This window comes from Diadema setosum, chromosome 19, assembly GCF_964275005.1.
Source record: "Diadema setosum chromosome 19, eeDiaSeto1, whole genome shotgun sequence".
In the NCBI taxonomy this organism is placed as follows: Eukaryota; Metazoa; Echinodermata; class Echinoidea; order Diadematoida; family Diadematidae; genus Diadema; species Diadema setosum.
The window spans coordinates 9,539,584-9,567,417 of NC_092703.1; the positions used below are offsets into that span (position 1 = coordinate 9,539,584).

At 38.5% G+C, this 27,834-nt stretch overlaps 2 protein-coding genes across 2 annotated transcripts; one reads left to right on the forward strand and one right to left on the reverse strand.

The window, feature by feature from the left end:
* Positions 1-2,826: 2,826 nt before the first annotated feature.
* Positions 2,827-8,929, forward strand: LOC140243067 (histone deacetylase complex subunit SAP18-like). Its single transcript, XM_072322804.1, has 3 exons — positions 2,827-2,913; positions 5,526-5,632; positions 6,480-8,929. The coding sequence occupies exons 1-3, from the start codon at positions 2,833-2,835 to the stop codon at positions 6,814-6,816; spliced, it is 525 nt and encodes a 174-aa protein (XP_072178905.1). The 5' UTR covers positions 2,827-2,832; the 3' UTR covers positions 6,817-8,929.
* An 8,794-nt stretch (positions 8,930-17,723) lies between these two features.
* Positions 17,724-18,809, reverse strand: LOC140243063 (beta-2 adrenergic receptor-like). The gene has a single exon (XM_072322800.1). It carries the CDS (start codon positions 18,807-18,809, stop codon positions 17,724-17,726), a length of 1,086 nt encoding a protein of 361 aa, XP_072178901.1.
* Positions 18,810-27,834: the final 9,025 nt, after the last annotated feature.

Genomic DNA, 27,834 nt, shown 5'->3' on the forward strand with positions numbered 1-27,834 from the left:
TCGTAAGATCTTCTTAAGAAGGCCGTACGAAACCAGCGTTCGTAGACTGTTCGTAAACCGTTCGTAAGTTCGTAGCCTGGTCGATGGTCTTGTCCAAGATTTTTTTTTTTAACTTCGTACAAAACCCTCTCTTCGCAAGGCGGATGTACGAACGTCGTGCGAACATCGTAAGAACTACGCAAGATTTTGCAGGGTCGAGAGACAATTCTAGAAGCCTTAAATTCTTACGATGATTGTAAGAACGCCTTAAGTCGTTCATAGAGGGCTCTTACGTCTTTCGTAAGAATTTCCTTACGAACGGAGATTCGTACGGCGTTCTTACGAACAACTCTTCGAGTTTGTAAGGCGTTCGTAAGGGACTCGTAAGGCGTAGGTACACAATATTTGTGCAACTGTTGAGTTTTAGGGGTATAAAGCCAAACGTGTGAGGTTCAAATCCTCACTTTATTCTAGGTGGTCGACCAGAAATCATTTCTGTTAAATATGGGACCAAAAGGGAAGGCAATCAAATGGAAAAGAGGGAGATGAGGAGGAGGGAGCGAGAGGGGGAGAGTTGGAGCAACAACCTCCTCCTCCTCTACTTGTAGATGCAGCTGCAGTTGTAGTCCCCTTGGCACTACTGCCATCTTGGAGTATAAAACTTTCAACTGTTACAGGATTTTCGACAGGACACGGCAGCGTCTTTTTAACAACCCGACAAAATATATATTTTAAAAAATCGTAAATCTTCTTACGAATGACTTGAGAGTGCCGTGAGTTGCACGTATGACCATCTTACGACAAAAAGAAATCGCAAGATGGCCGTAAGTCTGACGAAAGAATAACTCAAGTCATTCTTACGAAAAACGTACGAACTCTAGGGCCATAAATCATTTCGTTTCTCTGAAAGGTCTTAAGTTGTTCTTGCGAATTAAACAGCGTTCGTACGAAATTCGTAAGAAGGCCGTTTAAGAATCTGTGACCCATCTACGAATCTCTACGAACTCCAGAATTCGTACGAACAGTGACATTCATACGAACTCATCGTTCGTACGAACCTTTGTGACCGTAGCTTAACAGAGATGCTTTCTGGTCGAACACCTAGAACAGAGTGAGGATTTGAACTTCGCGCGTTTGGCTTTGTACCCCTAAAACTCAACAGTTGCACAAATATTGTGTACCTACGCCTCACGAGTCCCTTACGAACGCCTTACAAACTCGAAGAGTTGTTCGAAAGAACGCCGTACGAATCTCCATTCGTAAGGCATTCTTACGAAAGACGTACGAGCCCTCTATGAACGACTTATATAAGGCTTCTAGAATTGTCTCTCGACCCTACAAAATCTTGCGTAGCTCTTACGATGTTTGTACGACGTTCGTACGGCCGCCTTACGAAGAGAGAGTTTCGTACGAAGTTAAAAAAAAAAAATCTTGGACAAGACCATCGGCCAGGCTAGGAACTTACGAACGGTCTACGAACGGTCTACAAACTCTGGTTTCGTACGGCCTTCTTAAAAAGACCTTACAAAATTGTCTAAAAATCGTTCCCACGGCGTTCGTAGCAGTACTCTGAAGTTTTGTTTGATTTACTCATTTACATTAATTATCAAGTTTTATTATAAGTTCTCTTACCTTCATTGTTCTTTGAAAGGACAGACAAGAACACAGATTTTAAGTGCATTCGTAGTGTACAGTGTACTAGCTAGTGTGCAATAATAATGTTAATGTATTAATTTTATATTAGCGATTTTCCCAGCAGTCTTGGACAAACGGAAGGCAGTGACTCAAAGTTTCAGGACATCTTTGGAATTGCGAAGATACCTATCACTCTGAATTTATGCACCAACTCGAAAATGACATGTCAATGCATGTAAACATAAAAACCCCCATGATATTACATTCATGAACAACTTAAACATATTACACAAAAATGGGTAATTGGAAATTCAAAATTCCATCTAAAATTCATGATGGTTATAAACATATTGATAAACTATTTTATTTGCGTAAGTCAGTAACAGGACATGGGAACCCAGGATACTTTTCAATATAGAAACTCAGAAGGAATGACAAAAGAGAAAGAAAATAAGACAAGCAAATGAAGAGAAGAAAAAAAGTGGCAAATATTGTTGTCATTATTATCTTACAGATAATTCATATGACTCACACTAACGGCTTTTAGATAGCAATAAGCATGATAAGTTGACAACTTCCACTACTAGTTTCATTATATAACACCAATACTAGTACTACCCAGCACCCAAAAAGCGTGAGGAGAGGGAGAGAGAGGGAGAGAGAGAGAGAGAGAGAAAGAAAAAACTCTTTACCAACACTCTATCATAATCTAATTTGGTCTGCATTCCAAACATGAGTTACATTTGTATATATAATATCCAAATAAAATGGTATCCCTGTGATTGCATAGTCAAGTAGGTCTACTATCCAACTCTGAATTGAAATTTGAATTGAACTGAGGAATTTCGCACACATAAATTTTTATGTGTAAATATAATATAATTGGGGAGGGGGGGGGGGGGGGTTAGTTGAGTCACTGTACCAGTATCAAGAGAGACTGACTGTCAAGCCTCAGGTGAACAGGAGGGGTGTTTCATCAAATAAGTCAGCGCTGACAAGTTGTCAGTCTCTGACAATTTCAGTGAAATCCTTGGTTTTGATTGGCTGAGATGCTCTGGTCACTGACTGTTACTATGGTTATTGTCAGAGACTGACAACTTGTCAGACGTGCTGAAAACTTACTTTCATGAAACGGTACCCAGATTTACTAGCGGTCGGTCTCGAACCAAGACTAAAACATTTTTGTCGGCGGACGTTTGGGACCGCGGCTAAGTGAAGATGGCGTCTCATGTGGTGTCGAGGATTACTGAAGTCGAGAACAAACCCACACCTCCAGAAAATCCTATAGATAGAGAAAAGGTAACACGATATATTCGCTTGAAGTGCACATTTCAAAGAACCCTTTTTCTCCAGATATTTACCTTGGTTCTACGTATTAAGCTAGATATTTTACTGGTGGTTGCTTATGGACGCACGTTTGGCGTTTGATGTGTAGTCCCATGTACTGATATTGCTGTGTGGGTAATTCTCGTGGGTTTGTTGCCGTGATGATGATGCATGTAAATTTACTGTAAGTGTAATACTACGCTTTTGCTAGTACTTAAATTTGAAGTAAATTTACCAATTCAATCAATGGCAATGATACTCTGTAGTCAGTGTACACTCTATACTCTGTCACGATCACATCATAAGATAATATACAATTGTATTGTAATTTGTATTGTCTATCACTACTCACTAGATCTAACTCAAGTATGGTAGTAGCCCGACCAGACACTGTTACGCTATGCGAAAACAGCGTCTGACACGCACGGCATGCAGCCTCGAAGTGAGGAACCTCAACACAACTACAAAACTTAGGAACATGTATACTTTTCTCCTTTAAACAGAATACTTTACTCACGTTAAATGCTACAGAAGAATAGTTCGCCACACTGGGTCCATGGAGACCACTTGCGATAAGTCCGTGGAACAAATAAATGACACTTTCTGGCACAATTCCTGACCGCCGGGCTTCGTCGTTGCAGGATTCAAAATGGCGCCTTGACTTATGCGCATGCGTGACCGGATGTGCTCCAGAGCGAGCGCGTGTGCGTTGAAAGTGTCGAACAAACCTTGGCGTCTGCGACACAATAACCCAGTACAGTTTATAGCTGTATACCTTATACTAGTAACCGTGCGTACGCTGCTTGAAAGGGCATTCACATCACGTGACCACCCGATATCTGAGCTTGGCCTGGCGTGAAAGATTGTGTACGGTGTGGACATGCTGGATATGATGATCAATTTCGGTAAGTTTCATTACGTACATTTGAATATATATAGCATCAGATGTAGAGTAAATATTGAAGAGTATACTCGATGAGTTTGAGGTGACAAAAATGATCGTAAGTATCAAAAGTCAAAGCTATCGTGTACGATTACATCGCCTCTCCTAGTGATTGGTGGTCGCGCGCGTACAGCCCTGTCGCGACGTACCATGTACAGCGACTGGGCTGTGTATAGTTAGTATGGTAGGTGTTCAACACACCGACCGGGTCCATATCAACCGACCGCGCACTATAATGGCATTGCGCGTACAGAAAAGAAATGTATGCATGGGACTACGCGCAACGGTGTTCGATTCTTCACTGGGCTACGCTACCGAGTAAAATGAGGCGAAAACAAATAAGTAGGCCTATTCCCTCTAAATTAACGAAATTTAGCAAAATCGAATAAGATTTATCGTGTAACTACATATAACTAGGCCTACCTTTGCTGACTCGTTGTTAGATGTAGAGTATCCTTCCATAATAAATTTGATGATTTTGACCGCAAACTTGTCACCGCCGCTTGTACAATCGTGCACACACGTTACACACACACATGACATACTATAGTAATTATTTTGTCGCCCGCTACGACCGTACAAGTTGAAGCAGAAACGAGAAATGAATGTGAAAAAACAAACCGACTCATCTAATTTATTTCAATTACGATGAAAAGTTTCCCAATGAAAATCAATTCAAATTCATCAAACAGTCCTTCAAAAGTAATATCGAAGGATTCAAAATATATTCAAATATTATTGGGGAAAAAATGACGGCTGGAAAAAAACAGCGGCCTGTCGAAAAAACGCATTTAAGTGCCCTTTAAACGTGTTGCCAGGGTGGTCGGTTGAAATGAACAGGGCAACTAAGTGCGGAAAAAATGACACCCCACGCGTTCGAAGCCGCCATCTAGAGCGCGTACCTCAGATCGTATTTTCAGTGCGCGCTTGTGAATCCGGAGTATTTTCTCCACACGTGAGTAAAATTTCAGGCAAATTGTGAGATTTTTCACGTTTCTATTGATAGAAAAACATTAGGTGGCCGGTATTATGAACACCCAACCATACATGTAACTGACACTGTATCAATAATTTCTAAATTATCACATCCTTCAAACTCACTAGACCCCCAAGTATGCACTCCTAAAAATACTTAAAACAGAGTGACAGGCAGGCAAGCCTGTGTTATTGTAGTGTGTATTGTGCGATACTCCGCTTGGTTGAAAAATGCTTGAATATGCCTAAATAGGAGGTGATACTGACGAGGTATGGAGGTTGGAAATTCATAAAGCCTGAGTAGTGGTCAGGTACATGTACTTGCTATGCTAGGTTACCAAGGTAGCATCTGGGGGGGGGGGGGGGGGAAAGAAGACTTTTGCTGAGTTCTGGTGAAGGGGATGTTGAACTTTCCTGGGTTACCACAACAGTTGCTGGCTTTAATTGAATTACTGATTTCCTGCAGACATCAGTACCAATACAGTAATCAAATCCCATCAAAAAGTGATGGGCTACTACAGACTAGTAGTACAGCTACAGTGTATCACTGTATAAAATGCAGAAATGTTGGAATCATTCTACACAGAGGAAAGTAAGAAGAAAGTCATGACATGAAGGTACGGTGTGATGATGCTGTATTAAATGACACTGTTTGTATTCATTCCAGACATGTCCTCTTTTGCTGAGAGTGTTCTGCAACAACAATCGTCACCACAGGGTTGAGGAGTTTCAGAGAGGGACCGTCCCAGCCAATGAACTTCAAATCTACACATGGTAAGAGTGACTTACAACTTTACCTTGCAACAATACAGGCACCCATCAGTTGTAAGAAATACACACACACACACACACACACAAAAAAAAAGATACAAGCATACTGTTACATGTACAGTTATGTGCACCATGCCAACCTACTGTAGCCACACTGTGGTAGTATGAAGCATCATCATGTTGTACTTGAAGATAATGTAGTGGCACACTAAAAAATGTTTTTGATGGAGCTAGAGCTCTGGTCAGTCTGCAATCAAAAATGATAAGAACTGACATTTTAGAATACAGGTGTGTGAAAGTAAGATTAGAATTTCTCCAAGTGGCTTTTATCTTCAGTCCAGTTTAAAGGGACTGTACAGTACTGGTTGAGTTGAGGATTCAGGTTTCTAACGCTTTTGTTGGTTTTTTTTTTTTAGATACTGAGAAACCTCTCATAAAATATGAAAGAGCATGTAATTTCAAGAAGGATTCAATGCTTATTTGATGAAAAATGGCATTGAAATGGCTGAGATACATGTATCCTAAAAAGTGATCCTAATAAAATTGACAGGCCACAACTTTTATTAGGGTCTCTTTGTTTTGCCTTGTTTTTAGATATCTCAGTCATTTCAAAACCAATTTTCATCAAATAAACTTTTGATTCCCCTTAGAATGGTATGCTCTTTAACATTTCATAGAGTGGTTTCTAAATATCTCGCAAAATGTTACAAGCTGAATCCTCACCTCAACCAGTACTGGAGCTGGAGTGTACAGTGCAAGCTGCTTATTCAGTGACTGACTTGCATCATGTGTGGGGATTGAGACCTCCCCAATGTGTCCTAATTATGCACTCTCTCTCTTTGTCCTGCAGGATGGACGCCACACTGAAGGAGTTGTCCAGCTTGGTCAAGGAGGTCAACCCTGATGCCCGAAGGCGGGGGACCTACTTTGACTTCGCCATGGTGTTTCCCGACACCCGCCGCGCCACGTACCGCATGAAGGAGATCGGCATGACGTGCTCGGGCCGCAAGGGGCCCGACGACAGCGTGACGCTCGTGTCGCAGAACTTTCAGATCGGCGACTACATCGACATCGCCATCACGTTACCGCCGCGGGGCGGAGCGGGCTCCGGGGGAGGCCTGGGCATGGTGGGGGGCATGGGTATGGGAGGACGTAGTATGGGCAGGAGAGATACGTGGGGACGATGATGATTCTTGTAAGGAGTTTTTGTTTGACTTAGATTAGTCTCTCCTCCCTTTCCCAGTCTCTTTTTTTTTTTTGTAGTTTGTGTCATGCTGAATGAGAATATGTTGTGCCATTGTACTATATGTTGGATTAATGATTAGCAATTTGACCAATTATGTTTTCAATTTGTAGCAATTTGCACGACAGCGCTGTAAAAGTGTAGTTCAAATCTTTCCAATTAGGGTTGGGGTCTTCACAACTCCTAGATATCTTCTTCTTTTTTTTTTCTAGTACTCAAGTTTCAATCACATAAAAAAAAAATAAAAAAAAATTCTGGTGAAGGTCTTTGCAGTGGCAGAAACAACATTGTTATTTTTAGGATGTAGACTGGAATTCCTAGGGGCTATAATATCACATGATCAGTGTAATTTCTTTCTCACAGAGAACCTACAGCATGTTTATGCCATTTGGACAAAAGTTGTGTACTTACAGTGGGGCTAAACTATAGAATACATGTACAGTATATTCTGTGAGAAAAGAGCCATTTGCACATTTTATTGAGCTTTGTTTGCAAAATGTGCTTTATGTACTCTAGCAGGTATGGCTACTAAATTCATATATCCAGTAGGATGTTCCCATGTACAGTATGTGCAATTGGATTATACTTTAATTTGAGTGAGCATGTACTGCAAGTACCGCATGGAGAATCCAATTACAATCCTTGGTCAGTCATGTTTATTACTGGTAGCTGGTTTGGAAAATCTAAAGTTGAAAGAAAAGGGTGCCCACACTACTATTTCAACTTTTTCAAGGTACAGTATCATGGGATGTCAAAAACTTTATATTTCAGGTAGTAAATATACAAGCAAGGGATCATATTTTCTCTCAGAAGTTAACACATTTCTCTAGATATTTTTGTTTAAACAGTAGTCTTGTTTTATCTTTTTGTTCATGAGACATGGGGAAGAATGGCTACTTACTGCAGCTTTACATGGAAATAAGAATCACTGTTGTGACACTAGGCACTGATGCGACATAGTCTAGAAAATCAGACATGGCTATCTGCATGTCAAACACATTCCACTTTATGAATGTAGATTTGAATGGCCAGCATAAGAGCTGTGTGAGAGTAGTGTATGTGGCAGTCAAATGTACTTATAGAAGCCATTATTAAACATACACTTGTAGAGCTCAAACCAAAATGATTTGTTCTCACTTTTTTTTCTTTCCAAAAATAGTGCCTTTCCTCTTTTGTTATACTCTTAAGTAGATACACTGCAATGACACTTGGGTAAAACATGCTGCTCGTAGTCATAGATACAACGTATTGCACCAATCTTTACATGTGTATTCCCCTCGTTGATGTCTGTGCTCTTATTTCTCATAAATTGAGGTGGTTTTATTGATTTCAAAGATTTATTCATATGACTTTATTTAGGATTCATAATGTGAATTTATTCCTCAATTTTATTTTATAATTTTGGGTTTCATGCAAATAAAACTGTTATGTTATTTTTGTCATCAATTATTTTTTTTTTCAGTTGTCAGTATGTACATGGCCAGAATTGGTGAAATATTCCTAAAAGCATTTCAATTCATTGCACATTACTGATTTGCATTCATTAAAGATATATGTGTACTATAATATGTCGCAGGGCCCGATTACAAGAAGGACTTCTTTGAGATATGCTTAGAGCCTTGTGTGAGATCTCTCATAGTATTGTCACTGTCAAGAGAAAATTTGTCCCAGGGAAGAGTTTTGAGTCCACAGTATTTCATGTTTGAATTTGTTTGTAACAGATCAGCTCAAACTGAACTGACTGGCTTGTAAATAAATGTTTTAGATGGAACAGATAAATGTTATCCCACTTAATTTTGTTCCTTTGTACCTTTGTTCCTAGTGAAATGCTGTAAATGAAAAGAAAAAAAATACTTTTTTGAAAAATATTTTTAGATTCACATTCACAAGTTCTACTATCGTCACCTGCACAAGTTTACTACAAGCACATAAACTGTACATGTATCACCTTATCACAAATTTGGCAAATTACAGCACAACATAGGCAGCATTTTAGGATGAAAATAATCAAAAATGTATACCAATGCCGTTACATGGATTAAAGTTTGATACTTTGTACATAATATTGTACTGCTTTTTTTCTGTTCCGAGTACTGTGACTAATGCAGAATTTGCTGATGTGGAATGTCTCCCAACATGTATGACAATCACCCACCAGATGAAAGGACTCGTGTGAAGTATTTTTTACTGGGATGAATATGTTCTTCATGAAAAACAAACAAACAAACAAAAAACAAACCCTCGGTACATTGTATCACACAAAGCATGCTGACTTTCCACAGGTTCAAGTTGGTCTTCCCATAATACGTTTATAGGCATGCACACACAGAGAGAGAGAGAGAGAGAGAGAGAGAGAGAGAGAGAGAGAGAGAGACATTTAAATTGCTATTAATAGGAATTGGAGTTGCAGAGCATGTGCACTTGAATAGAAGCAGGTAAAGTATAAACTTGTTCCAGGTTTAAATGCAACGATCATTGTATTCTGCTGCACCTTGATCTTGATTGTGAACTGCATTTCATACAGTTCCAGTGTTATACACTACCTTCACATTTTTGGAAAGTGAACTTCAGTTAGTTTGGCCTCTTTCATGTCAAAATCTCCCCTGCATGCGTTGTATTCTCAAAGTCTGAATTTTCCTCTATGCAGACAAAATATACAGAAGACAGAAGTTGCTACTGTATAACTGAACACATTGTCACAGGTCCCCATGAATTTTACTTAGAGGGATGGTACAGTATTGGTGGAGATGAGAATTGGGCTAAAGACTTTTTGTGAGATATCAAGAAACCACTTATGAAATAGTACAGAGCATACCATTCTATGAGGAAGTCAAAGTTTATTTGATGAAAATCAGTTTCGGAATGGCTTAGACATCAAAAAAAAAAAAAAAAAAAAAAAAAAAAAAGCGATCGTAATAAAATGTGGGTCCCACGTTCTATTATGATCACTACGTTTTGGATATCTCAGCCATTTCAAAACCAATTTTCATCAAATAAACGTTGAATTCCTCCTGGAATTACATGTTCTTTCATATTTCATAAAAGGTTTCTCATTATCTCACAAAGAAAATGTAAGAAACCTGAAGTTAAGTCTCGACCAAAACTATACGATCCCATTAAAATACATGTGTAAGACTCAGAAAAGATTTAGGTTGTTTATAAAATGCAAACCAACCAAACAACAGCAGACTCTTATCTTTTGTGTGTGTGTGTGTGTGTGTGTGTGTGTGTGTGTGTGTGTGTATGTATGTGTGCGTACGCACGCACGTTTAATATTCTCTGTTGCCTTCGCCAATTTCTAGTCGGCAGTCGATATGATTTTGGTCGACCTGAAGGGGTCCTTTGTGAGTGCGTCGATATCTCGACATCGCACAATGGTGTTTCATCACATTCAAGGACTCGAGATCAGCCCAATCAATTCTGAACAAGCGGGAGGAAAACTTATTTTCGAACTTATTTCATACTTTGTTTCCCTCCTAATGAGTTTGTGGTTACTTTTGCACACTTTATTTAAACGCCAATATATACAATGCGCAGACATGAACTTAACCTTGATACACACAGGACATCATCACTTTTACATTCTGGTCGATTGGGTGTCTCTTCTCGCATTTTGACACTATATAATTTTCTGTCATCATCATGATATAGGCCTACATAAAGTTATAATGTGGAAAACAATGACTCCTAAAGGAGAAAGGTTTGCAATTGTTTGATTATATGCCATTTTTTTTAACGATATGTATCATGTACAAGTTTATTGGAGAGCACTGAGTTGAGTTGACATAATTCAACATTAGATATGAATTATGTGGTCGCCCCAAACATCACTACTCAATGAAAGCATGTTTAATAATTGTAAAACGAAATTGTAAAAAAAAGTTTCTTACTTTCTATTTCTAAGTCAGATGTTCATTCAATTTCTACAATTTCATTCATCCGATTTCATTCCTTCACTGAAGTAGAATTGCATTACAGGCTCTCTTGTCGTCATGGAAACGGTGCAATTCTTTCTCTCCATTGCAACAAAGGAAGTTACATCTGCGTCGAGCCGTGTGCCGTATTTCCTGTGTAGGTCACTCGCGCGTTAATTGTGTTTTCTTCACCTTCTGGTACTTTTCCAAATGAGCTTTATGATATACGTTTTCCAGTCGTCGATCTCTCTCTCCATGTTCCCTCAAAGAGGTCTATATTGCAACCATGATGAGTCTGTACAAATACTGAGTCATTCACGATTGGCATCTGGCCAGAAATCGTCCGAAGATATCATTTGATACTAGAAATTTGAATTTCTTGAAATAGTGTCGTCACATTACCAGGGGTAATTTCAGTATTCTCTTATTCATAAAACACCAACCCTATCACACACACACACACACACACACACACACACACAACAAACACACACACACAAACTCATGTGATACAATACATATTTATGTATACACTTACATATAATATATATATATATATATATATATATATATATATATATATATATATATATATATATATATATATATATCGTGACAGCAATTAATGGACTAAGCCAGAACATGGCGGGCGGGTGCAAGGACAGTTTACAAAACGTACAAAATTACAACACATTTTTAACAAATACCAAATAACGAATAAACTTAATATTACTAAATACAATCACAAAACGGAACTTACTCTGTTACTGCTGGGTAAGGTTTTATGTTGTCTGTGTAAAGATTGTAGCTGCGGGTGTACATTATATGTGTGTGTGTATGGGAGGGAGGATGTTCCGTGCTGAGGCTCGTTCCCATTTAATCTATTATAAACTACAAATACTCATTTTTAAACTATCCAACAACATAAAAAACTTCCAAAATTTAATTACAATTTCTACACATTAACACACTTATTATACATACATACACATCCGCGTACAAAAGATTTATGTGCACTATGCACGCGGATGTGTATGTATTGATGTATTGATGATATATGTGTTGAAGTATGATACCCTCAATATCACTTTTGCGGTGAAACGAATATTTTAGAAACATTTCATATAATTTTAACTAATTTTCTTCTATTTTTCTTCAGATTACTTGGATACGCCTACAAAAAAAAAAAAAAAAAAAAATCCTTCCAAACCAATATTCCTGTTGTGACCTCATCTGTCAATCATTGCTAAAGTACTGATATGTTTAACAAAAGACACTGGAATGCACATTCCCTCGACTCAGCATAACTTGCATGTTTCTGTGTAATTAATGTGACTAACAAAAGACATGGCGAGGGTGAGTCGAGGGGAAGGTGCATCGGTTCGGTGTAATAATGTCAGAGGTAAGAATGTCAGAGGTAAAACATTTTTACTTCTGACATTTTTACCTCTGACATTCTTACCTCTGACATTTTTACTTCTGACATTTTTACTTCTGACATTTTTGCCTCTGGGAGTTTTACCTCTGACATTTTTACCTCTGACATTTTTACCTCCGACATTTTTACCTCTGACATTTTTACTTCTGACATATTTACCTCTGACATTTTTACCTCTGACATTTTTACTTCTAATATTTTTACCTCCGACATTTTTACCTTTGACATTTTTACTTCTGACATTTTTACCTCTGACATTTTTACTTCTGACATTTTTACCTCTGACATTTTTACCCCTGACATTTTTACCTGGCACCGGTGCGGTTATAATGTCTTTTGTTAAACATATCAGTACATTGGCAATGATTAACAGATGAGGTCACAACAGGAATATTGGTTTGGAAGGATTTTGTCTTGTAGGCATATCTAAGTAATCTGAAGAAATATAGAAGAAAAATTAGTAAAAAAAAATAAATATGGAATGTTTCTAAATATTCGTTTCACCACAAAAGTGATATTGAGGGTATCATAAATCAACACAGATCAACATGCATTTTTATTTCAGGGAATCTTTTTGTTAGTTCACAGTCAATACGGAGGAAGTTGGGTATGGCTACCGACAGGCTCTGGTGATGGCGCTATTCCTTGGTGAAATTCGTGAAAGTTGGGATGGGCAGACGACGTTGCAGTAAACTCAATCGACAGCAAAATACCAGGCGATTCATCTTGAAGTAGACGAGGCGCATCAAGACGTGAATCAATCAAGAGGCGAGTCACGGCTCGAAAAAAATTGACTTCAAAAGATCCAGATATTTAGTAGAGGTCAAATCGAACTCCACCCTCTGCACCTGAAGGATTATGCGGCAGCAATTTGTGCTGGTCGCTATCCTCTGTGAAGACAACTCGTTTCTTCGTGTGCTTCGGAATTCGGCCATCTTGGGTGCATAATGCTTTGTTATGGTTGCTGTACTTGGATTTGATTGCGAGTTCTGTCCTATTGATTTTGTAAGACTATCATGTACGCAGATGCCTCCTTCTTTTAAATTTGAATTTCGTTGGTTTTATTTGTTGTTGTTGTGGCGATTTTTGTAGATTTCGTTTCGATTACAGCAGTTCTTGAATTTGCAATCATTCCCTGGTTTTCTTTTTTCTTACTGGGGCCCAATCTGTGACTTTTCTCAATATCTATTGAATCGACGGCAATGTTAAGCTTGTCAGCATCACAGTTTCTTCTGTATTTTCGTTTGCATTCTCGTCGATCCCGTAAAATACTAAGCAATTTCTTCGAGAATTATACTAGTCCAACTCTTCCTTCTGGTCGAATGGAGTTTCGACTTGTATCTCGAGGAAAGCTATCTCTCATCTACATCTCAAAGTCAATGTATCGTCGCAAACTTTCAGTCACGTTCTCTGTAATTATAGGCGTTACCTCATATCACTGAGTTTATTTCACGGCACTTACCAGTGTTTGCAAGCAACAGCGTTACTTTCTAGAGCTTTGTTGATGTTAGTGCGATTGGTATTGTGCAATTCCTCGGCTTCAAGTTTCGAATTTCGAGTATTCGCCGTGGTGAAATCGAAATCCATATCATGTCGACGAAATGTCCCAAAATCGATAGCTTTCGGGCAAAAAAGGAAAAAAAAATCACATATAGATTATCATCATCCAGTCAACATGATTAAGAAAGCAGACACCACAAAGCTATGAAAAAGAATGCAGATTCCCCATGCACTGCGCATTTAACAAGTTTTTCGCTTTTTATTATTTCTTCTCTATGGGGAGGGGCAAAATTGCATCTTCTTAAATTTTTACGTCAACCTTTCTAGTGGCCCTCACAACGACAAGATTCTGGGGACCTTTTCTTTTATTAAAGCACATCAAACGTATTTATAGCACTTGAAAATACAAGAAGCTTTCTTAACGCAACGGGAAAGATGTTCATGCAGGAATATAATTCCAGTACAAAAAGGTAGCGTTTCCACCTTATGAAAACGTAATAATGCAATTGCCAATCATACAAATCTAAAAGAAAAAGAATACAACTCAGCTTGTCACACGTGGCAGAGTTGTTAGAGAAATAAGAACCAAACTTAATGCATATATCAACTATTCTCTACTTTTGAATATTGATATAATAAATCTGTAAATGTATGTATACACATAATAAGCCATTAAGGCTTATGTATTATATATATACAGTATATATATTTATGCATGCTTATACATTTACATATACGTATATAATTGATATAACATAAATATACATATATATATATATATATATATATATATATATATATATATAATTATATATATATATATATATATACATAATTATATATATATATATATATATATATATATATATATATATATATATATATGTACATATGTTCATCTTGGAATTTTTCACGTGTTGGACTTCGAATGTTGTAATTATTAGAAGAAAGAGTCTCAAGTACGCCATGGATCCAACGATTACACAAAAATTTTATTACAAAATTTTCGGTCTGCCTCAGACCTTCGTCAGTGCAAAGACAATGATGGACAATGATAAACATAATAATAAAGGTAATGTTAAGATTTTATTACTTTCGCATTGACCACTTACCTTTTATGTTAAATATGATGTCTTGATTATCCGCAAATTTATCATATTCTCACCATTGCAGTAAACAGATGCTTCGATATTTGGTTATGATTATTATGAGCTTATTTTTTCATGTTTTTCTCCATTTGTAATTGATGCTTGATTGATGCTTGATAGGCGTCTTTACATGCTTTTTTGGAGTCACAAAAGTCAAATATTACATGGATGTATACATAAAGTAATGTATTTATATATAGTATATATAGCATACATTGGCATGCATATAATATACACATACGCTCGGAACTGTTGAGTTTGAGTTTAGTCTTCATTGAGATTTTAATTGAGTTAATGTTGAGATTTCATTATATTTGTACTGAACACTATTTTTTTGATATGATGTCTTGATTATCCGTATAATATATATATATATATATACAATTTTTATTTTTACAGTAAACAGATGCTCTAATAACTAGTTGTATTATTAGCTCATTCCTTTTAATTTCTTCTTTATTTGTAATCAATGCTTTATATGCGTCTTTTCTTCGAAGTTTATCTACGAAAAAAATAGAATCGCTAAAGTCTATTATTACAAGGACGTATATAAAGCTATGTATTTTTATAAAGAGTATATATAGCATAGTATGATTCAAACAAGCACTTGAAACTTTTGTTGAGTCTGAGTTCAGTATTCATTGAGATTTCACTTTCTACCATACCCCTATACGTATCAGCGCTCTCCTTGACAACGCAGCTCCAGGGCAACGCACTACGCGCATGACGCGCATAGCATTGTTGTTATGATTCATGTTTATCATTGTCCATCATTGTCTTTGCACTGACGAAGGTCTGAGGCAGACCGAAAATTTTGTAATAAAATTTTTGTGTAATCGTTGGATCCATGGCGTACTTGAGACTCTTTCTTCTATATGTACATATATATATATATATATATATATATAATGAATATTTCAAAACAAATGACAAATGATAATTTAAAAATCCAACTTACTAAATCCACGTTTTTTTAAACCAAATTGGAACCTATCGATAAAACATTCAAATCTTCAGCTATCTACATTTATCTGTTTATATATATATATATATATATATATATATATATATATATATGTATATATGTTTATTTTTTTTTTAATCACAGCCAATTCGATTGCAATACACAAAAACCAAGGTATTCCTTCAAATTATTACAAGTTCATCCATTTGACATAATTAGGCTTCTTTTTTATTTCGTTTTGTTACAAAAAAAAATCCATCAAGTTATAGTTTTATTTCTAAGCAGCATTTTTAATCTTTTGTTGAAATTCACATTAAAGACATTCCTTGTATTCTGAATTGACTTTTATAGGAGAAATCCTAGTCAATTGATATTATTCAATTTACATATGTTCCACTCATATAAGCGTGAAAGAGTACTGAGATGTTTCTCCATTGTACAAACAGTCACTGTCGATGGCGACTTTGATCCTACGTTGTCGAAAAGCGCATATCTCCCCATAACTAGCCACTCATCTGAAATGTTAGCATAACCCTATCTTTAGTAAACATATAATCTCCCAACGATTACAATGTTACCGACATTAGTCTCTCTCCCTAAGCTATCCCTCTGAACGTGATCTGCTTGCCAATGTGTCCTGAACCGGATGTACTACAGTCAAGATTCGTGGAGCTCGGCAGTGCAACCGACATTAGTACACGTGCATTGTTATGTGATTCATTTCCAGTTATTTCAAGTGACATCTGAAGTTGACGTGTGGATCCTTCTAAAAGTGTTTCCAAAGGACCATTACTCATTTTCTCATTGTCGATTGCCAAAGATAATTAGATGACTGGTCAGGAAACAATGGATTTTTATTCATGAATTTATATATTCAATCAAATGCTAGTTGGAAATACTGCAGTGATCTTGATAGTAATGTTATTGTATATGCCTTTAACCATATGGCTAGATATGTACATAGTGGAGCAGGGAAATATAAGTCATTGTGTTTTATCAATGTTATAAATAAATCTACGTACACTTCCGCCCTTTCATGCAGCAAGAGCTGCAAATTTTCAACGAATACCAATTGAACATATTCAGTTTAAAAACTGCACTCTTCATCGCTAAGTAATAAAGTGAAAAAGGGACAAATTGCATTGATATGATTGTATTTGGTAATCAATTCCTCAAATTGGTTGCCATTTTAAAGCAGAGTATTCATATTTCGTTTAGAGCCTTTAACCCGTATATAGTTTATGGATATTTTTTTAAAAGTAAAATTAGTACTCATTAAATCGGTGACTCCTGGAACCCATGGAAGAACAGATCTATCATGTGGATAGATCTGAAATGGGTTATCCACTGTTACTAATATCATTGTGACATGTTAGTTTATTTCTATTGTGTTTTGATACTTCACCCTTGATTCATGTGTTGACGATGTCATGTTCAACACTGCTTATTTTGTATATGATTTTACTGTTTCGGAAATAAAAACAAACAAACAACTCTGAACGTATCTTCCACTCGGGAAAGATTAGATAGAACTGTTCAAGTCATCAAATATGCAAAACTCAGAAAAAAAAAATAAAAAAAAATGTTGCCGACATAAAAGAACAACGGGAACTTTTATTTCCTGATACAACTTATGTGTTATAAATCTCAAGGTCAGATGAATATTTTGGAATTGAGGTGTGTTTGAACATTCGGCAACGAAATAAAAAAAAAAATATACATACTTACGCGGCGGTGCGTTTAGTTGGAAAAACTTAAGTGACCACTAATTCTTGATCGAAATCCAGCGGGAAAATGTTTCTATATGTAGGAACAGATGTAATGAACCATGTCCATAGTCCATGAGCCACTCATAGATTCCTTGTATGGAGGATAGGCGATATCTTATCAAGAGAGTACCTCGTGAGGAGACGCGTTCCTCATATCAGCCAGCGAACACCTTAAGCAGCTCCTCAAAATGTTCCTGGCACAGATGCGATATGAGCGTTTCGTCACTGAATAGATAACGACATTACAGAGTGGACTCATCAGGAGCGGCCAGCACACAACGACTCTAATAACCACAGGGACTTCTTTTGGCCACACCATGGCGACATACAACTGGCAAATAGTGAACGGCATCCAGGCCATAACGTAAGTACCCGTCACCATGATGGTCATCTTCAAGGCGCGGTGGCCGGTAGATTTCTTGTTCTGCTTGCTCTCGCTCCCAGTATTTGGCTGATCTTCACCATCGTCTTTTGTGGCACGCTTTAATGACTTACACCTATCAAGTGTAGTCAGCTCTTGGACCTGGATGCGACGGATGTGATGTCTACTTATGCAGACAATTCTTGAGTACATGACGGATGAGATGGGTACGAACAGCCAGATGCAGAGAGAGAAAATGACGAAGGAATATGGAATGAATGTTGGCTCGCTGAAGGACATGATACAAGCCCCGAGTGGCGAGTATTCAACAATGTCCACGCCGTGAGGATTTACGAAGAGAAACGTAAGCAAGAGAAGAGCTTCAGCAAGGCAGAGGCTGAAGGCAATCATGAACGCCTTTTGACGACTCATGAAGGCCATGTAGCGATACGGTGAGGAGATGCTAAAGTAGCGATCTAAGTTCAGGAGCAGTAGATTTGCCGAGGAGATACCAGCTACCAGCGTCACACAGAACCCGCAGATCTTACAGAATACCTCGCCGAAGGGCCAACCCCCGACTATGGCTGAGGGAAGCGCCGGGAGAAGAACGAAGCCGAGAATGAGGTCGGCAAACGAAAGGAAATTGTAAAAGACCTTGCTTGCGTCATTGATGTCTGGTAGGCGAGGAATGACGACGATGTTGAGCACATTCGTAGCGATAATGAGCACGGCGAATACGAATATGACGAGTCCCTGGAGAATGAAGATAAGACTAGTCCCACTCTCGTCAGGATCGTGGTTGTCGTTTGCGGTAAAGTTAACCAATACCCTGTCGGTTAACATGATGGAAGAGTGGTAGGCTCTCTAGTTAGCATCTCCAACAATGTTGTTGCCTTTGGCAGATGAAACACAAAGACTTTCATACTAATATACACCATAGCGCCCCAAAATCGTGCACTATTCCATTATACTAGCGTCGGAGATGAGTTTGTTTAGCCACCGACGAAGATAACAATGACCAATGCGGTGTTGTACTTCCGACAAACATCTCGACGAATCTGACGACTTAATGAACAAGTGGTGGGATTGCTAGAAATCTTCCTGTTGTCTCGGGTTTTTCTTTTTTACATCACAAAGACGCGACATTGATTCTCGAAGATAAAACAGCAAACCATCTCACTTTATATTCCTAGCTCGACTCGCCGATTTGGGCAGTCGAACATACCTGATGCCAACTAAGCAAATATTTGATTTACTTTCCGAGAGTTGCTCTAACAATGACAGTACCTATCACATTTCGTCTCCTCCTACTATTCCAAAGATGGCTTGCTGCGCGCAGCAGCCTGGTTTCGCGTTCTCGACGTACACGGCAGCATTCATCCTGAGAGAACGGGTTGAAAGGAATCCGTTGTCATGGAAACAAAATGATGATTGCTCACAACTTTAACTCTGTCTTTAGATGACTAACTAGATGGGAAAATAAGACTCGGTGATAGCAAGACTTCTTTTTTTTTTTTTTTTGTCGTGGTTGCATGGTAAAGTCAAATACTATCCTTCGAGCACACGTGTGAAATGAAATTAAGTCAATCAGATCGAGCAAGACCAAATAACCCGAGCGTTTCTTCTGTAGTACAGCGAATCTAAAAAGTTGTGGAGAAGCACATATTATACTTTGTAAAGATTTAATTTCCTCTTTCACACTGACGCAAAAGGCTACGTTACATTTGCCATCGCTGGGCGTTGATGGAACCAAATCTGGCCAGCGGAGTTTTCTCTGGATACCCTGAAAGAAGGAGTGATAGAGAAAAGGGTAGGGATGTAGAGAGACAAATTCAATAAAATCTCATAAGGATTAATCTTGTCAGGTTTACAGGAAACAAATGGTATATATATATATATATATATATATATATATATATATATATATATATATATACAGTTCGACCTCGATTATCCGGCCATGTTGGGACCGGCGCTCATCCGGATAAGCGAATTGGCTGGATATGGGAGACACAATGTTAATGTATATAGCTGCCGTCCAAGCTGCCGTCCCAGTGCACTGGCAGCGATAGGCCGTTGCGTACCCCGCAACGGTGGTGTATAATCTATGCTAACCTGCGCAAAATTGTAGTCCCTTCTTCACAAAAACAAAGTATATCTTTATGTGAAAATCATACATGTTTTACCTCATTAGATATTGAGAAACCTATCATGGACATCTTATGAAATTAGTGAAATAGATCCATGAAAGTCACTGTTTTTTCTCAATTTTTGGATGAAAAAAAAAAAGTCCTTCAGTGCGTGAACGCGTCCGGATAAGAGAGATTTGCGGATAAAAGGAGGCCGGATAATCGAGGTCGAACTGTATATATATATATATATATATATATATATATATATATATATATATATATATATGTATGTATTGGGGGAACATTTAATTGTAGCGGCAGCGTAGGGTTCACTTTTAGAAGTCAATACTTTTTGAAATAAAATGCATGCAAATGACGACCGCACTTCAAACGGCTGTGACGAGTTTTCTCCGTATATTGAGATACGCTCAATAACCTTCGTAAAACTGATAAACTGTGTTTGCAACAATAATCAGTGAAACCCAGTGCTTTTAATAAGCTCAGAATATAATGGCCATGTGGCTTTTCTTCTCGTAGAATCGATTAATCATTCAGCAGTCATTTTCACAAGCACATCCAACAGATTTGAGTTGCATATTTGAGGTCCTTTTAGTTAGTCACATAAAGAAATTGAGCACAAAAAAGAAAGAAAAAAGAAAGCAGTAAACAAACAATTTTATTAAACACCATTTATCTTTCTGGTTTTACTGGGGATTGCTTGTCCATATTCTTCCCCTTTCTCCAACTAAGTATAGAGATCCGTAATTGATATATCTTACCAGTCACGCCAGGACACGAAATGTTCCACATAGATATCCTGGAGGTAGAATGGGGAAGTCAAATGCCCCCCCCCCCTCCCAAAAAAGAAGGACACGATCACGAAACGACAGTAACCAACTTAATCCAAAAGCGAATGACAGTCGATGGCATTTCCACACTGTTTTCCAGAAAGAATTGCTACGAGAACGGAAGAATCAGCCGCATGATGTTTGCATCACAGGGACTGATGAGCTGAGCTTGACTGCGCATGGAAAACAAATCCTCATTGATGATTACTCCCTCGATCTTCTTTCATTTATCCTCTCGCAAACCATTGGTCCTTCTTATTGCGCATGCCCAGTAAACCAATGCAAAGAAATTACATACCTTATTGATTGCCATGCAATCGATGATCTATCACAGTGTACGGTGCTGACTGCAGTGAATTGCCGCCGTTTTTATTAACGCGTACGTTCATGCGATAAGACCAGCGTTATTGCTTTGCCTCAACCCAAAGGATATTTCTCATCACATGGCTAGAAATGCTGCTAGATCGCTTCAACAATTATTTTCTGAATTGACAGATGGTATGACGACATGCACAAAACGAAAATGACAATCAACTAATAAGGGGAGGTGCTGGTAAAAACTTCAGAGAGACGGCGGTATGAGAATATCGATGTCAGCCCTGTAATTTTTCTAGGAGAGGTTGAATACAGATTGAAATTAAAACCATAATATGGCTATTGATATAAAGTGCGCACAACAAAATACAGGAAATCAGGGTGAAGTAGCGTGTGGGTCCGCTTTCAGGAATTTGATATAGTCGCATTTTCAAGGATCTAACAATGTTTCTCACACATTTAGCAAAAGTCCTTAAAAAAAAAGGAACATGGCTCATTTAACAAGATCTTTACTTTTCTGGTATGTGCGATAGATGCGAGTTTTCTGGTGTGTACGTAGTGCGATATATTTACTATCAAATTGAAGTCTGCGCCTTTAAAACGTATTCATTTATATATGAATACGTATTTGAATATAGGCCTATGTATATATTCACTGATCATGAGTACAGAAAGAAGATGAGTATAACAAGTAATCTTATGTTTAAGGTCTGGATGGAAGTTTCAAGTTCTTCGCGCCATCAACGCCCCAAATACTCCTACACTCACTATCCCCAGTCCCCACATTTCGCTTGCGAACCCCTCACACTCACTCCACTAGCTGACACCACACACAGCAGGTACACCTGTTGCTCAGTCAGACATAGCTTAGGAGAAAGACACGGGCCTTGGAAGCAATATTCTCAGTTCTTTTATGTTGCTTGTTTGACTCTGAAACCAAAGCAAAAGGCAAAATCAAATACATGGATCGACTACATATGCATACACACCAAATTCATTTGAAAACCATTCATTTTCCACTGTTTGATTCACGCACACAGATGAAATGAAATGTAATTAAAAACTTTGATTATACGAGAGAGGAAATTTGATGATGAACGTACTAGCAAGCTGCAGCCTTTGATAAAACTGATTAATCACAGTGTCTGGCCGGCTAGACAATCTACCGCACGAACCATCGAAACGAAGTGATATGAAGTAGTGCTACTGCAATTTGCAATAAAGTGATCTTCAATCAAGTCAAGTCGAGCGTTCGCAGGGCTCACTTTCATTGTGTTTAGTAACAATTCGGAAACTAATAGCATGGAGCTTTTTGTTTTCACTCTCTCGCATATATATATATATATATATATATATATATATATATATATATCAAGGGCGTACCGAGGGGGGGGGGGGGGTGTTTTGGGTGTTCAAACACCCCCCTTTGCCAAAAGGGGGTGTTTAAGGTGTTCAAACACCCCCCTTGGGCAAAAGGGAGGTGTTTGAGCTATTCAACACCCCTCTTCAGCAATGCTTAGATGTTGACAAATGAAAGAAAAGCTGTCTTTACCGCTTTTATTTCCGTTTTGAATTCCGCCTTTCCTTTCTTTTGCGTTCATTTTCTCTCTCTCTCTCTCTATTCCTTGTTTTAATGTTTGTGTGGATGATGATACATTATGGAGTTACATAATATCATACGCACTAAAGAACTCGTGTACAGTACGTGTTAATACTACGTTACTGCACCGCGCGCGAAGCTGACGCGCAAACAATAGACATTCCCGATCCCTGCTTTGCTTTCTGACCGAATCGCGCATAATAATCACCGTTTACCGGTATTATACCGTACGCGGTACCGTAAATTGTGTATGATGCGTAATATTATGTGTGTACAATGCATGCTGCGCTGCAGCCTACTTAGTATTATATGCACATTGCATGCTAAGTCAGTAGTATCAACTACCAACAGTGGCGTATCGGGGGGGGGGGGGGGGCAAGGGGCACGTGAAAAAAAAAAAAAAAACGAGGAAAAAAGAAGAAGAAGAAAATAGAAAATCTCGCCCGGACGGGGCGAAGGAGAAGGGGGGGGGGGGGCAGAAAACCAAATCAAACAAGATAAAAACAAAACATGAATTCCATGAATTCCATGTTTTGTAACGCTGAAATATAAACAAAACAAATCAAGAAGAACAAAACGTAATGATGACGTGGAAATATAAAAATTTCGGCTCACTCACTGGCACTCGTAGTAATTCAGAGTATTTTTCCAAGTCCTTAGTTTGTTGGCATAAGTGGTTATCTATGAAGCCGTCACTACATCCTGATTAGAATATTGTAAGATTTAATAACCAAAAAATGACAAGAATTCCATGTTTTGTAAGGTGAAATACAAAAATTGTCGGCTCGCTCGCTGCGCTCGCTCGCCAAAATTTATCAAAATTTATCAGATTTGATATCACCCTAAAAAAAAAAAAACCTTTTAAGTGCTCGAAAAAGCATATCAAGTGGACTTTTTTAAAGTCCCTACCGGGATGGGATTGGGGTTGAACACTGTTGGTATAAATCGTTATCTATAAGACCGTCACTATAATTATCTTGATTAGAATTGTCATTCGAAGATTTAATAACCATAAATGACAAGAATTCCATGTTTTGTAAGCTGAAATACAAAAATTTTCGGCTCGCTCGCCAAAATTCTTCAATATCTATAACATTTAAAACACCCTCAAAAGACCCCTTCTATATAAGTGCTTGAAAAAGCACATCATGTGGACTTTTTTAAAGTCCCTACCGGGATGGGGTTGGACACTGTTGGTACAAATTGTTATCTATAAGGCCGTCACTATGATTAGAATTGTAATTCGAAGATTTAATAACCAAAAATGACAAGAATTCCATGTTATGTATAAAGCTGAAATATAAAAATTTTCGGCTCGCTTGCTGCGCTCGCTCGCCAAAATATATCAAAATTTAGGGTAGCCTATACATTTTAATCACCCTCAAAAGACCCCTCTTAAGTGCTTCAAAAAGAATTTATCATGAGGACTTTTTTAAAGTCCCTACCGGGATGGGGTTGGGGTTGAATACTTTTTCAGAAATTAGGGGCGCAATTTTCGCGCTTGCCACGGGCGCCGTTTTCCCTAGATACGCCACTGACTATATACCAAGTACAGTCAGTATAGTAGCCTACTGGAAGCAGCAAGCTCTGGAAGCTCTGGGAGTAGCAAGTTACTTGCTACTCAATGTAATTAGTAATAGCACATGGACTTGGTTAACCTTTAGTAATAGTAGATATGAATCTTTTCAATGACTGAAAGTTAAAACTGAAAGATAAATGAGTGTGAGTCTACAAATTGTGGTTGGATGACTTTATTGCGCCTAAAATTCATTAGATATCTAGGTCTAGGAACAGTGGCGTAACTACGGGGGTAACTACGTGCCCCCCCCCCCCCATCGTGCCCCCCCCTCCCATCCGCTGATTAAGAAAAAAAGGGAAAAAAAAGAAAGAAAAAACCTACGAAAATGGTAATTCAAGGGTTAGTAAACTGCTTTTGAAATCGATATGAAAGGATGATCAAGAAAAAAAAGAAGATATTTTTCTAAGATTTCTTTTAACCATATAATTAAAGAGGTATAACATTGTTCAAAAAGCCCGGAAACGACAAAAGATTGTGATTCAGCGTGATTCCTGGTTGGCATTTTGAATACAAGCAGGATGTGCGCAGTGTACTCAGAATATCGGAATGGCAAAAAGAGTCGCTGCAATGTTGCGCAATGTTTGATAGGTTGTACACATAATTATGCTATCAAAGCTTGATCATTGATTTTGCAGTGTTGTTTTACATACTAGTCTATGCCTTGCATTGCCAATAATAAGACTTGACCTTGGCTATTTCCTAACTTTTCCATCTATATGAAACACACACACTCACAAACACAAACAAATTAGGGGATGCTCTATATAAAGTGCAGATTATGGACATCCTTCTCCCGCTTGGTCACTTCGACGCTCCCTCGCTGGTCATACCTCCCCCAATCATGAACATAAACCGACACCCTTGACTACCAGTGGCGGATCCAGGGGGCGCACCGGGCGTCCCCTCCCTCCAATGCGAAAAAAAAAATATACATGTAGCTACAAACGACAGTTTTTGGACGGTAAAATGTCAAAATTTTCAAGCTCGCTCGCTTCGCTCGCTCGCATTTTAACCGTTATGCCATTCTCCTGATGTTACTGCCAGTAATTGCCAGCAGTTGCGCCCGGTGCGCCCCCCCCCCCGAATTTCCAAAGCGAAAAATTATAGCTACAAACGCAGTTTCGGGACTGTAAAATGTCAAAATTTTCAAGCTCGCTCGCTTCGCTCGCTCGCATTTAATCGTTATGCAATTCTCCTGATGTTGCTGTCAGTAATTGCCAGCAGTTGCGCCCGGTGCGCCCCCTCCCCTTAATTTCTAAAGCGAAAAAATATAGCTACAAACGGCAGTTTGGGGTAATGTCAAAATTTTCCAGCTTGCTCGCTTCGCTCGCTCGCATTTTAACCGTTATGCAATTCTCCTGATGTTGCTGTCAGTAATTGCCAGCAGTTGCGCCCGGTGCGCCCCCTCCCCTTAATTTCTAAGGCGAAAAAATATAGCCACAAACGGCAGTTTTGGGACTGTAAAATGTCAAAATTTTCAAGCTCGCTCGCTTCGCTCGCATTTAACGTTATGCAATTCTCCTGATGTTGCTGTCAGTAATTGCCAGCAGTTGTGCCCGGTGCACCCCCTCCCCTTAATTTCTAAAGCTAAAAAATATAGCTGCCAACGGCAGTTTGGGGACTTAAAATGTAAAAATTTTCAAGCTCGCTCGCTTCGCTCGCTCGCGTTTAATCGCCAGACCCGGTGCAACCCCCTTAATTTCAAAAGCAATTATATATATATATATATATATATATATATATATATATACATATATTATTATATATAGCTACAAACGGCAGTTTGGGGACTGTAAAAGGTCAAAATTTTCAAGCTCGCTCGCTTCGCTCGCTCGCATTTAATCGTTATGCAATTCTCCTGATGTTGTTGTCAGTAATTGCCAGCAGTTGTGCCCGGTGCGCCCCCTCCCCTTAATTTCTAAAGCTAAAAAATATAGCTACAAACGGCAGTTTGGGGTAATGTCAAAATTTTCAAGCTCGCTCGCTTCGCTCGCTCGCATTTTATCGTTATGCAATTCTCCTGATGTTGCTGTCAGTAATTGCCAGCAGTTGCGCCCAGTGCACCCCCTCCCCTTAATTTCTAAAGCGAAAAAATATAGCTGCCAACGGCACATTGGGGACTTAAAATGTCAAAATTTTCAAGCTCGCTCGCTTCGCTCGCTCGCATTTAATCGTTATGCCATTCTCCTGATGTTACTGCCAGCAATGGGGACTGTAAAATCTCAAAATTTTCAAGCTCGCTCGCTTCGCTCGCTCGCATTTAATCGTTATGCAATTCTCCTGATGTTGTTGTCAGTAATTGCCAGCAGTTGCGCCCGGTGCGCCCCATCCCCTTAATTTCTAAAGCGAAAAAATATAGCTACAAACGGCAGTTTGGGGTAATGTCAAAATTTTCAAGCTCGCTCGCTTCGCTCGCTCGCATTTTATCGTTATGCAATTCTCCTGATGTTGCTGTCAGTAATTGCCAGCAGTTGCGCCCGGTGCACCCCCTCCCCTTAATTTCTAAAGCGAAAAAATATAGCTGCCAACGGCAGTTTGGGGACTTAAAATGTCAAAATTTTCAAGCTCGCTCGCTTCGCTCGCTCGCATTTAATCGTTATGCCATTCTCCTGATGTTACTGCCAGCAACTGCCAGCAGTTGCACCCGGTGCAACCCCCTTAATTTCCAAAGCAAATACTATATATATATATATATATAATTATATACATATAAAAACGGCAGTTTGGGGACTGTAAAATGTCAAAATTTTCAAGCTCGCTCGCTCCGCTCGCTCGCATTTAATTGTACAGTTATGCAATTCTGATGTTGCTTCCATGAGGTGCGCCCCCCCCCCATGTCTTGACCCACGGTACGCCACTGAACACCCCCCCCCCCTGTAAAAAATCCTGGGTACGCCTATGATATTTATATATATATAAAGTAAGCCATGTCGAACAAGGACGAAGCGATTTGAAAGATTTAACGTACAATGTATCTTTTCCAAAGGGGATTTCCTCATTCGCGCGGAACGAGATATGTTGATTTATGATTCCACCACTCCTCAAAAAAAATAAAAAAAATTAAATAAAATAAAATAAATAAATAAAAGAAGAAAAACAATGTGGAATCAAAATCAGGCCAACAGCATCAATTTCAACGTAGAGGGAATTAAGCTAAGAAAGTAACAAACTCATTTTGATGATTATAACCCTGAATAGACAATGGCTTGAGCCGAGCTATTAGATGACGTTTTTGTCAAGAGTGCATTGAATTTTTTGCTCGTTGAAAACACAATGAAACCAATAAATGCAAGATTTAATCTGCCCAGGTTGGCAGTCTTGTTAATCCCTTAGTTTGTCTTTTTGCTATGTTTCATCCATCCCTCGACACAGCACAATCACAATATGGATATTG

Coding starts and splice junctions, on each gene's coding strand:
- LOC140243063 (XM_072322800.1), bottom strand. CDS start 18,809: ATGTTAACCGACAGGGTATTGGTTAACTTTACCGCAAACGACAACCAC.
- LOC140243067 (XM_072322804.1), top strand. CDS start 2,833: ATGGCGTCTCATGTGGTGTCGAGGATTACTGAAGTCGAGAACAAACCC. Junction 2,914..5,525: donor ATCCTATAGATAGAGAAAAG/GTAACACGATAT, acceptor TATTCATTCCAG/ACATGTCCTCTTTTGCTGAG. Junction 5,633..6,479: donor GAACTTCAAATCTACACATG/GTAAGAGTGACT, acceptor TTTGTCCTGCAG/GATGGACGCCACACTGAAGG.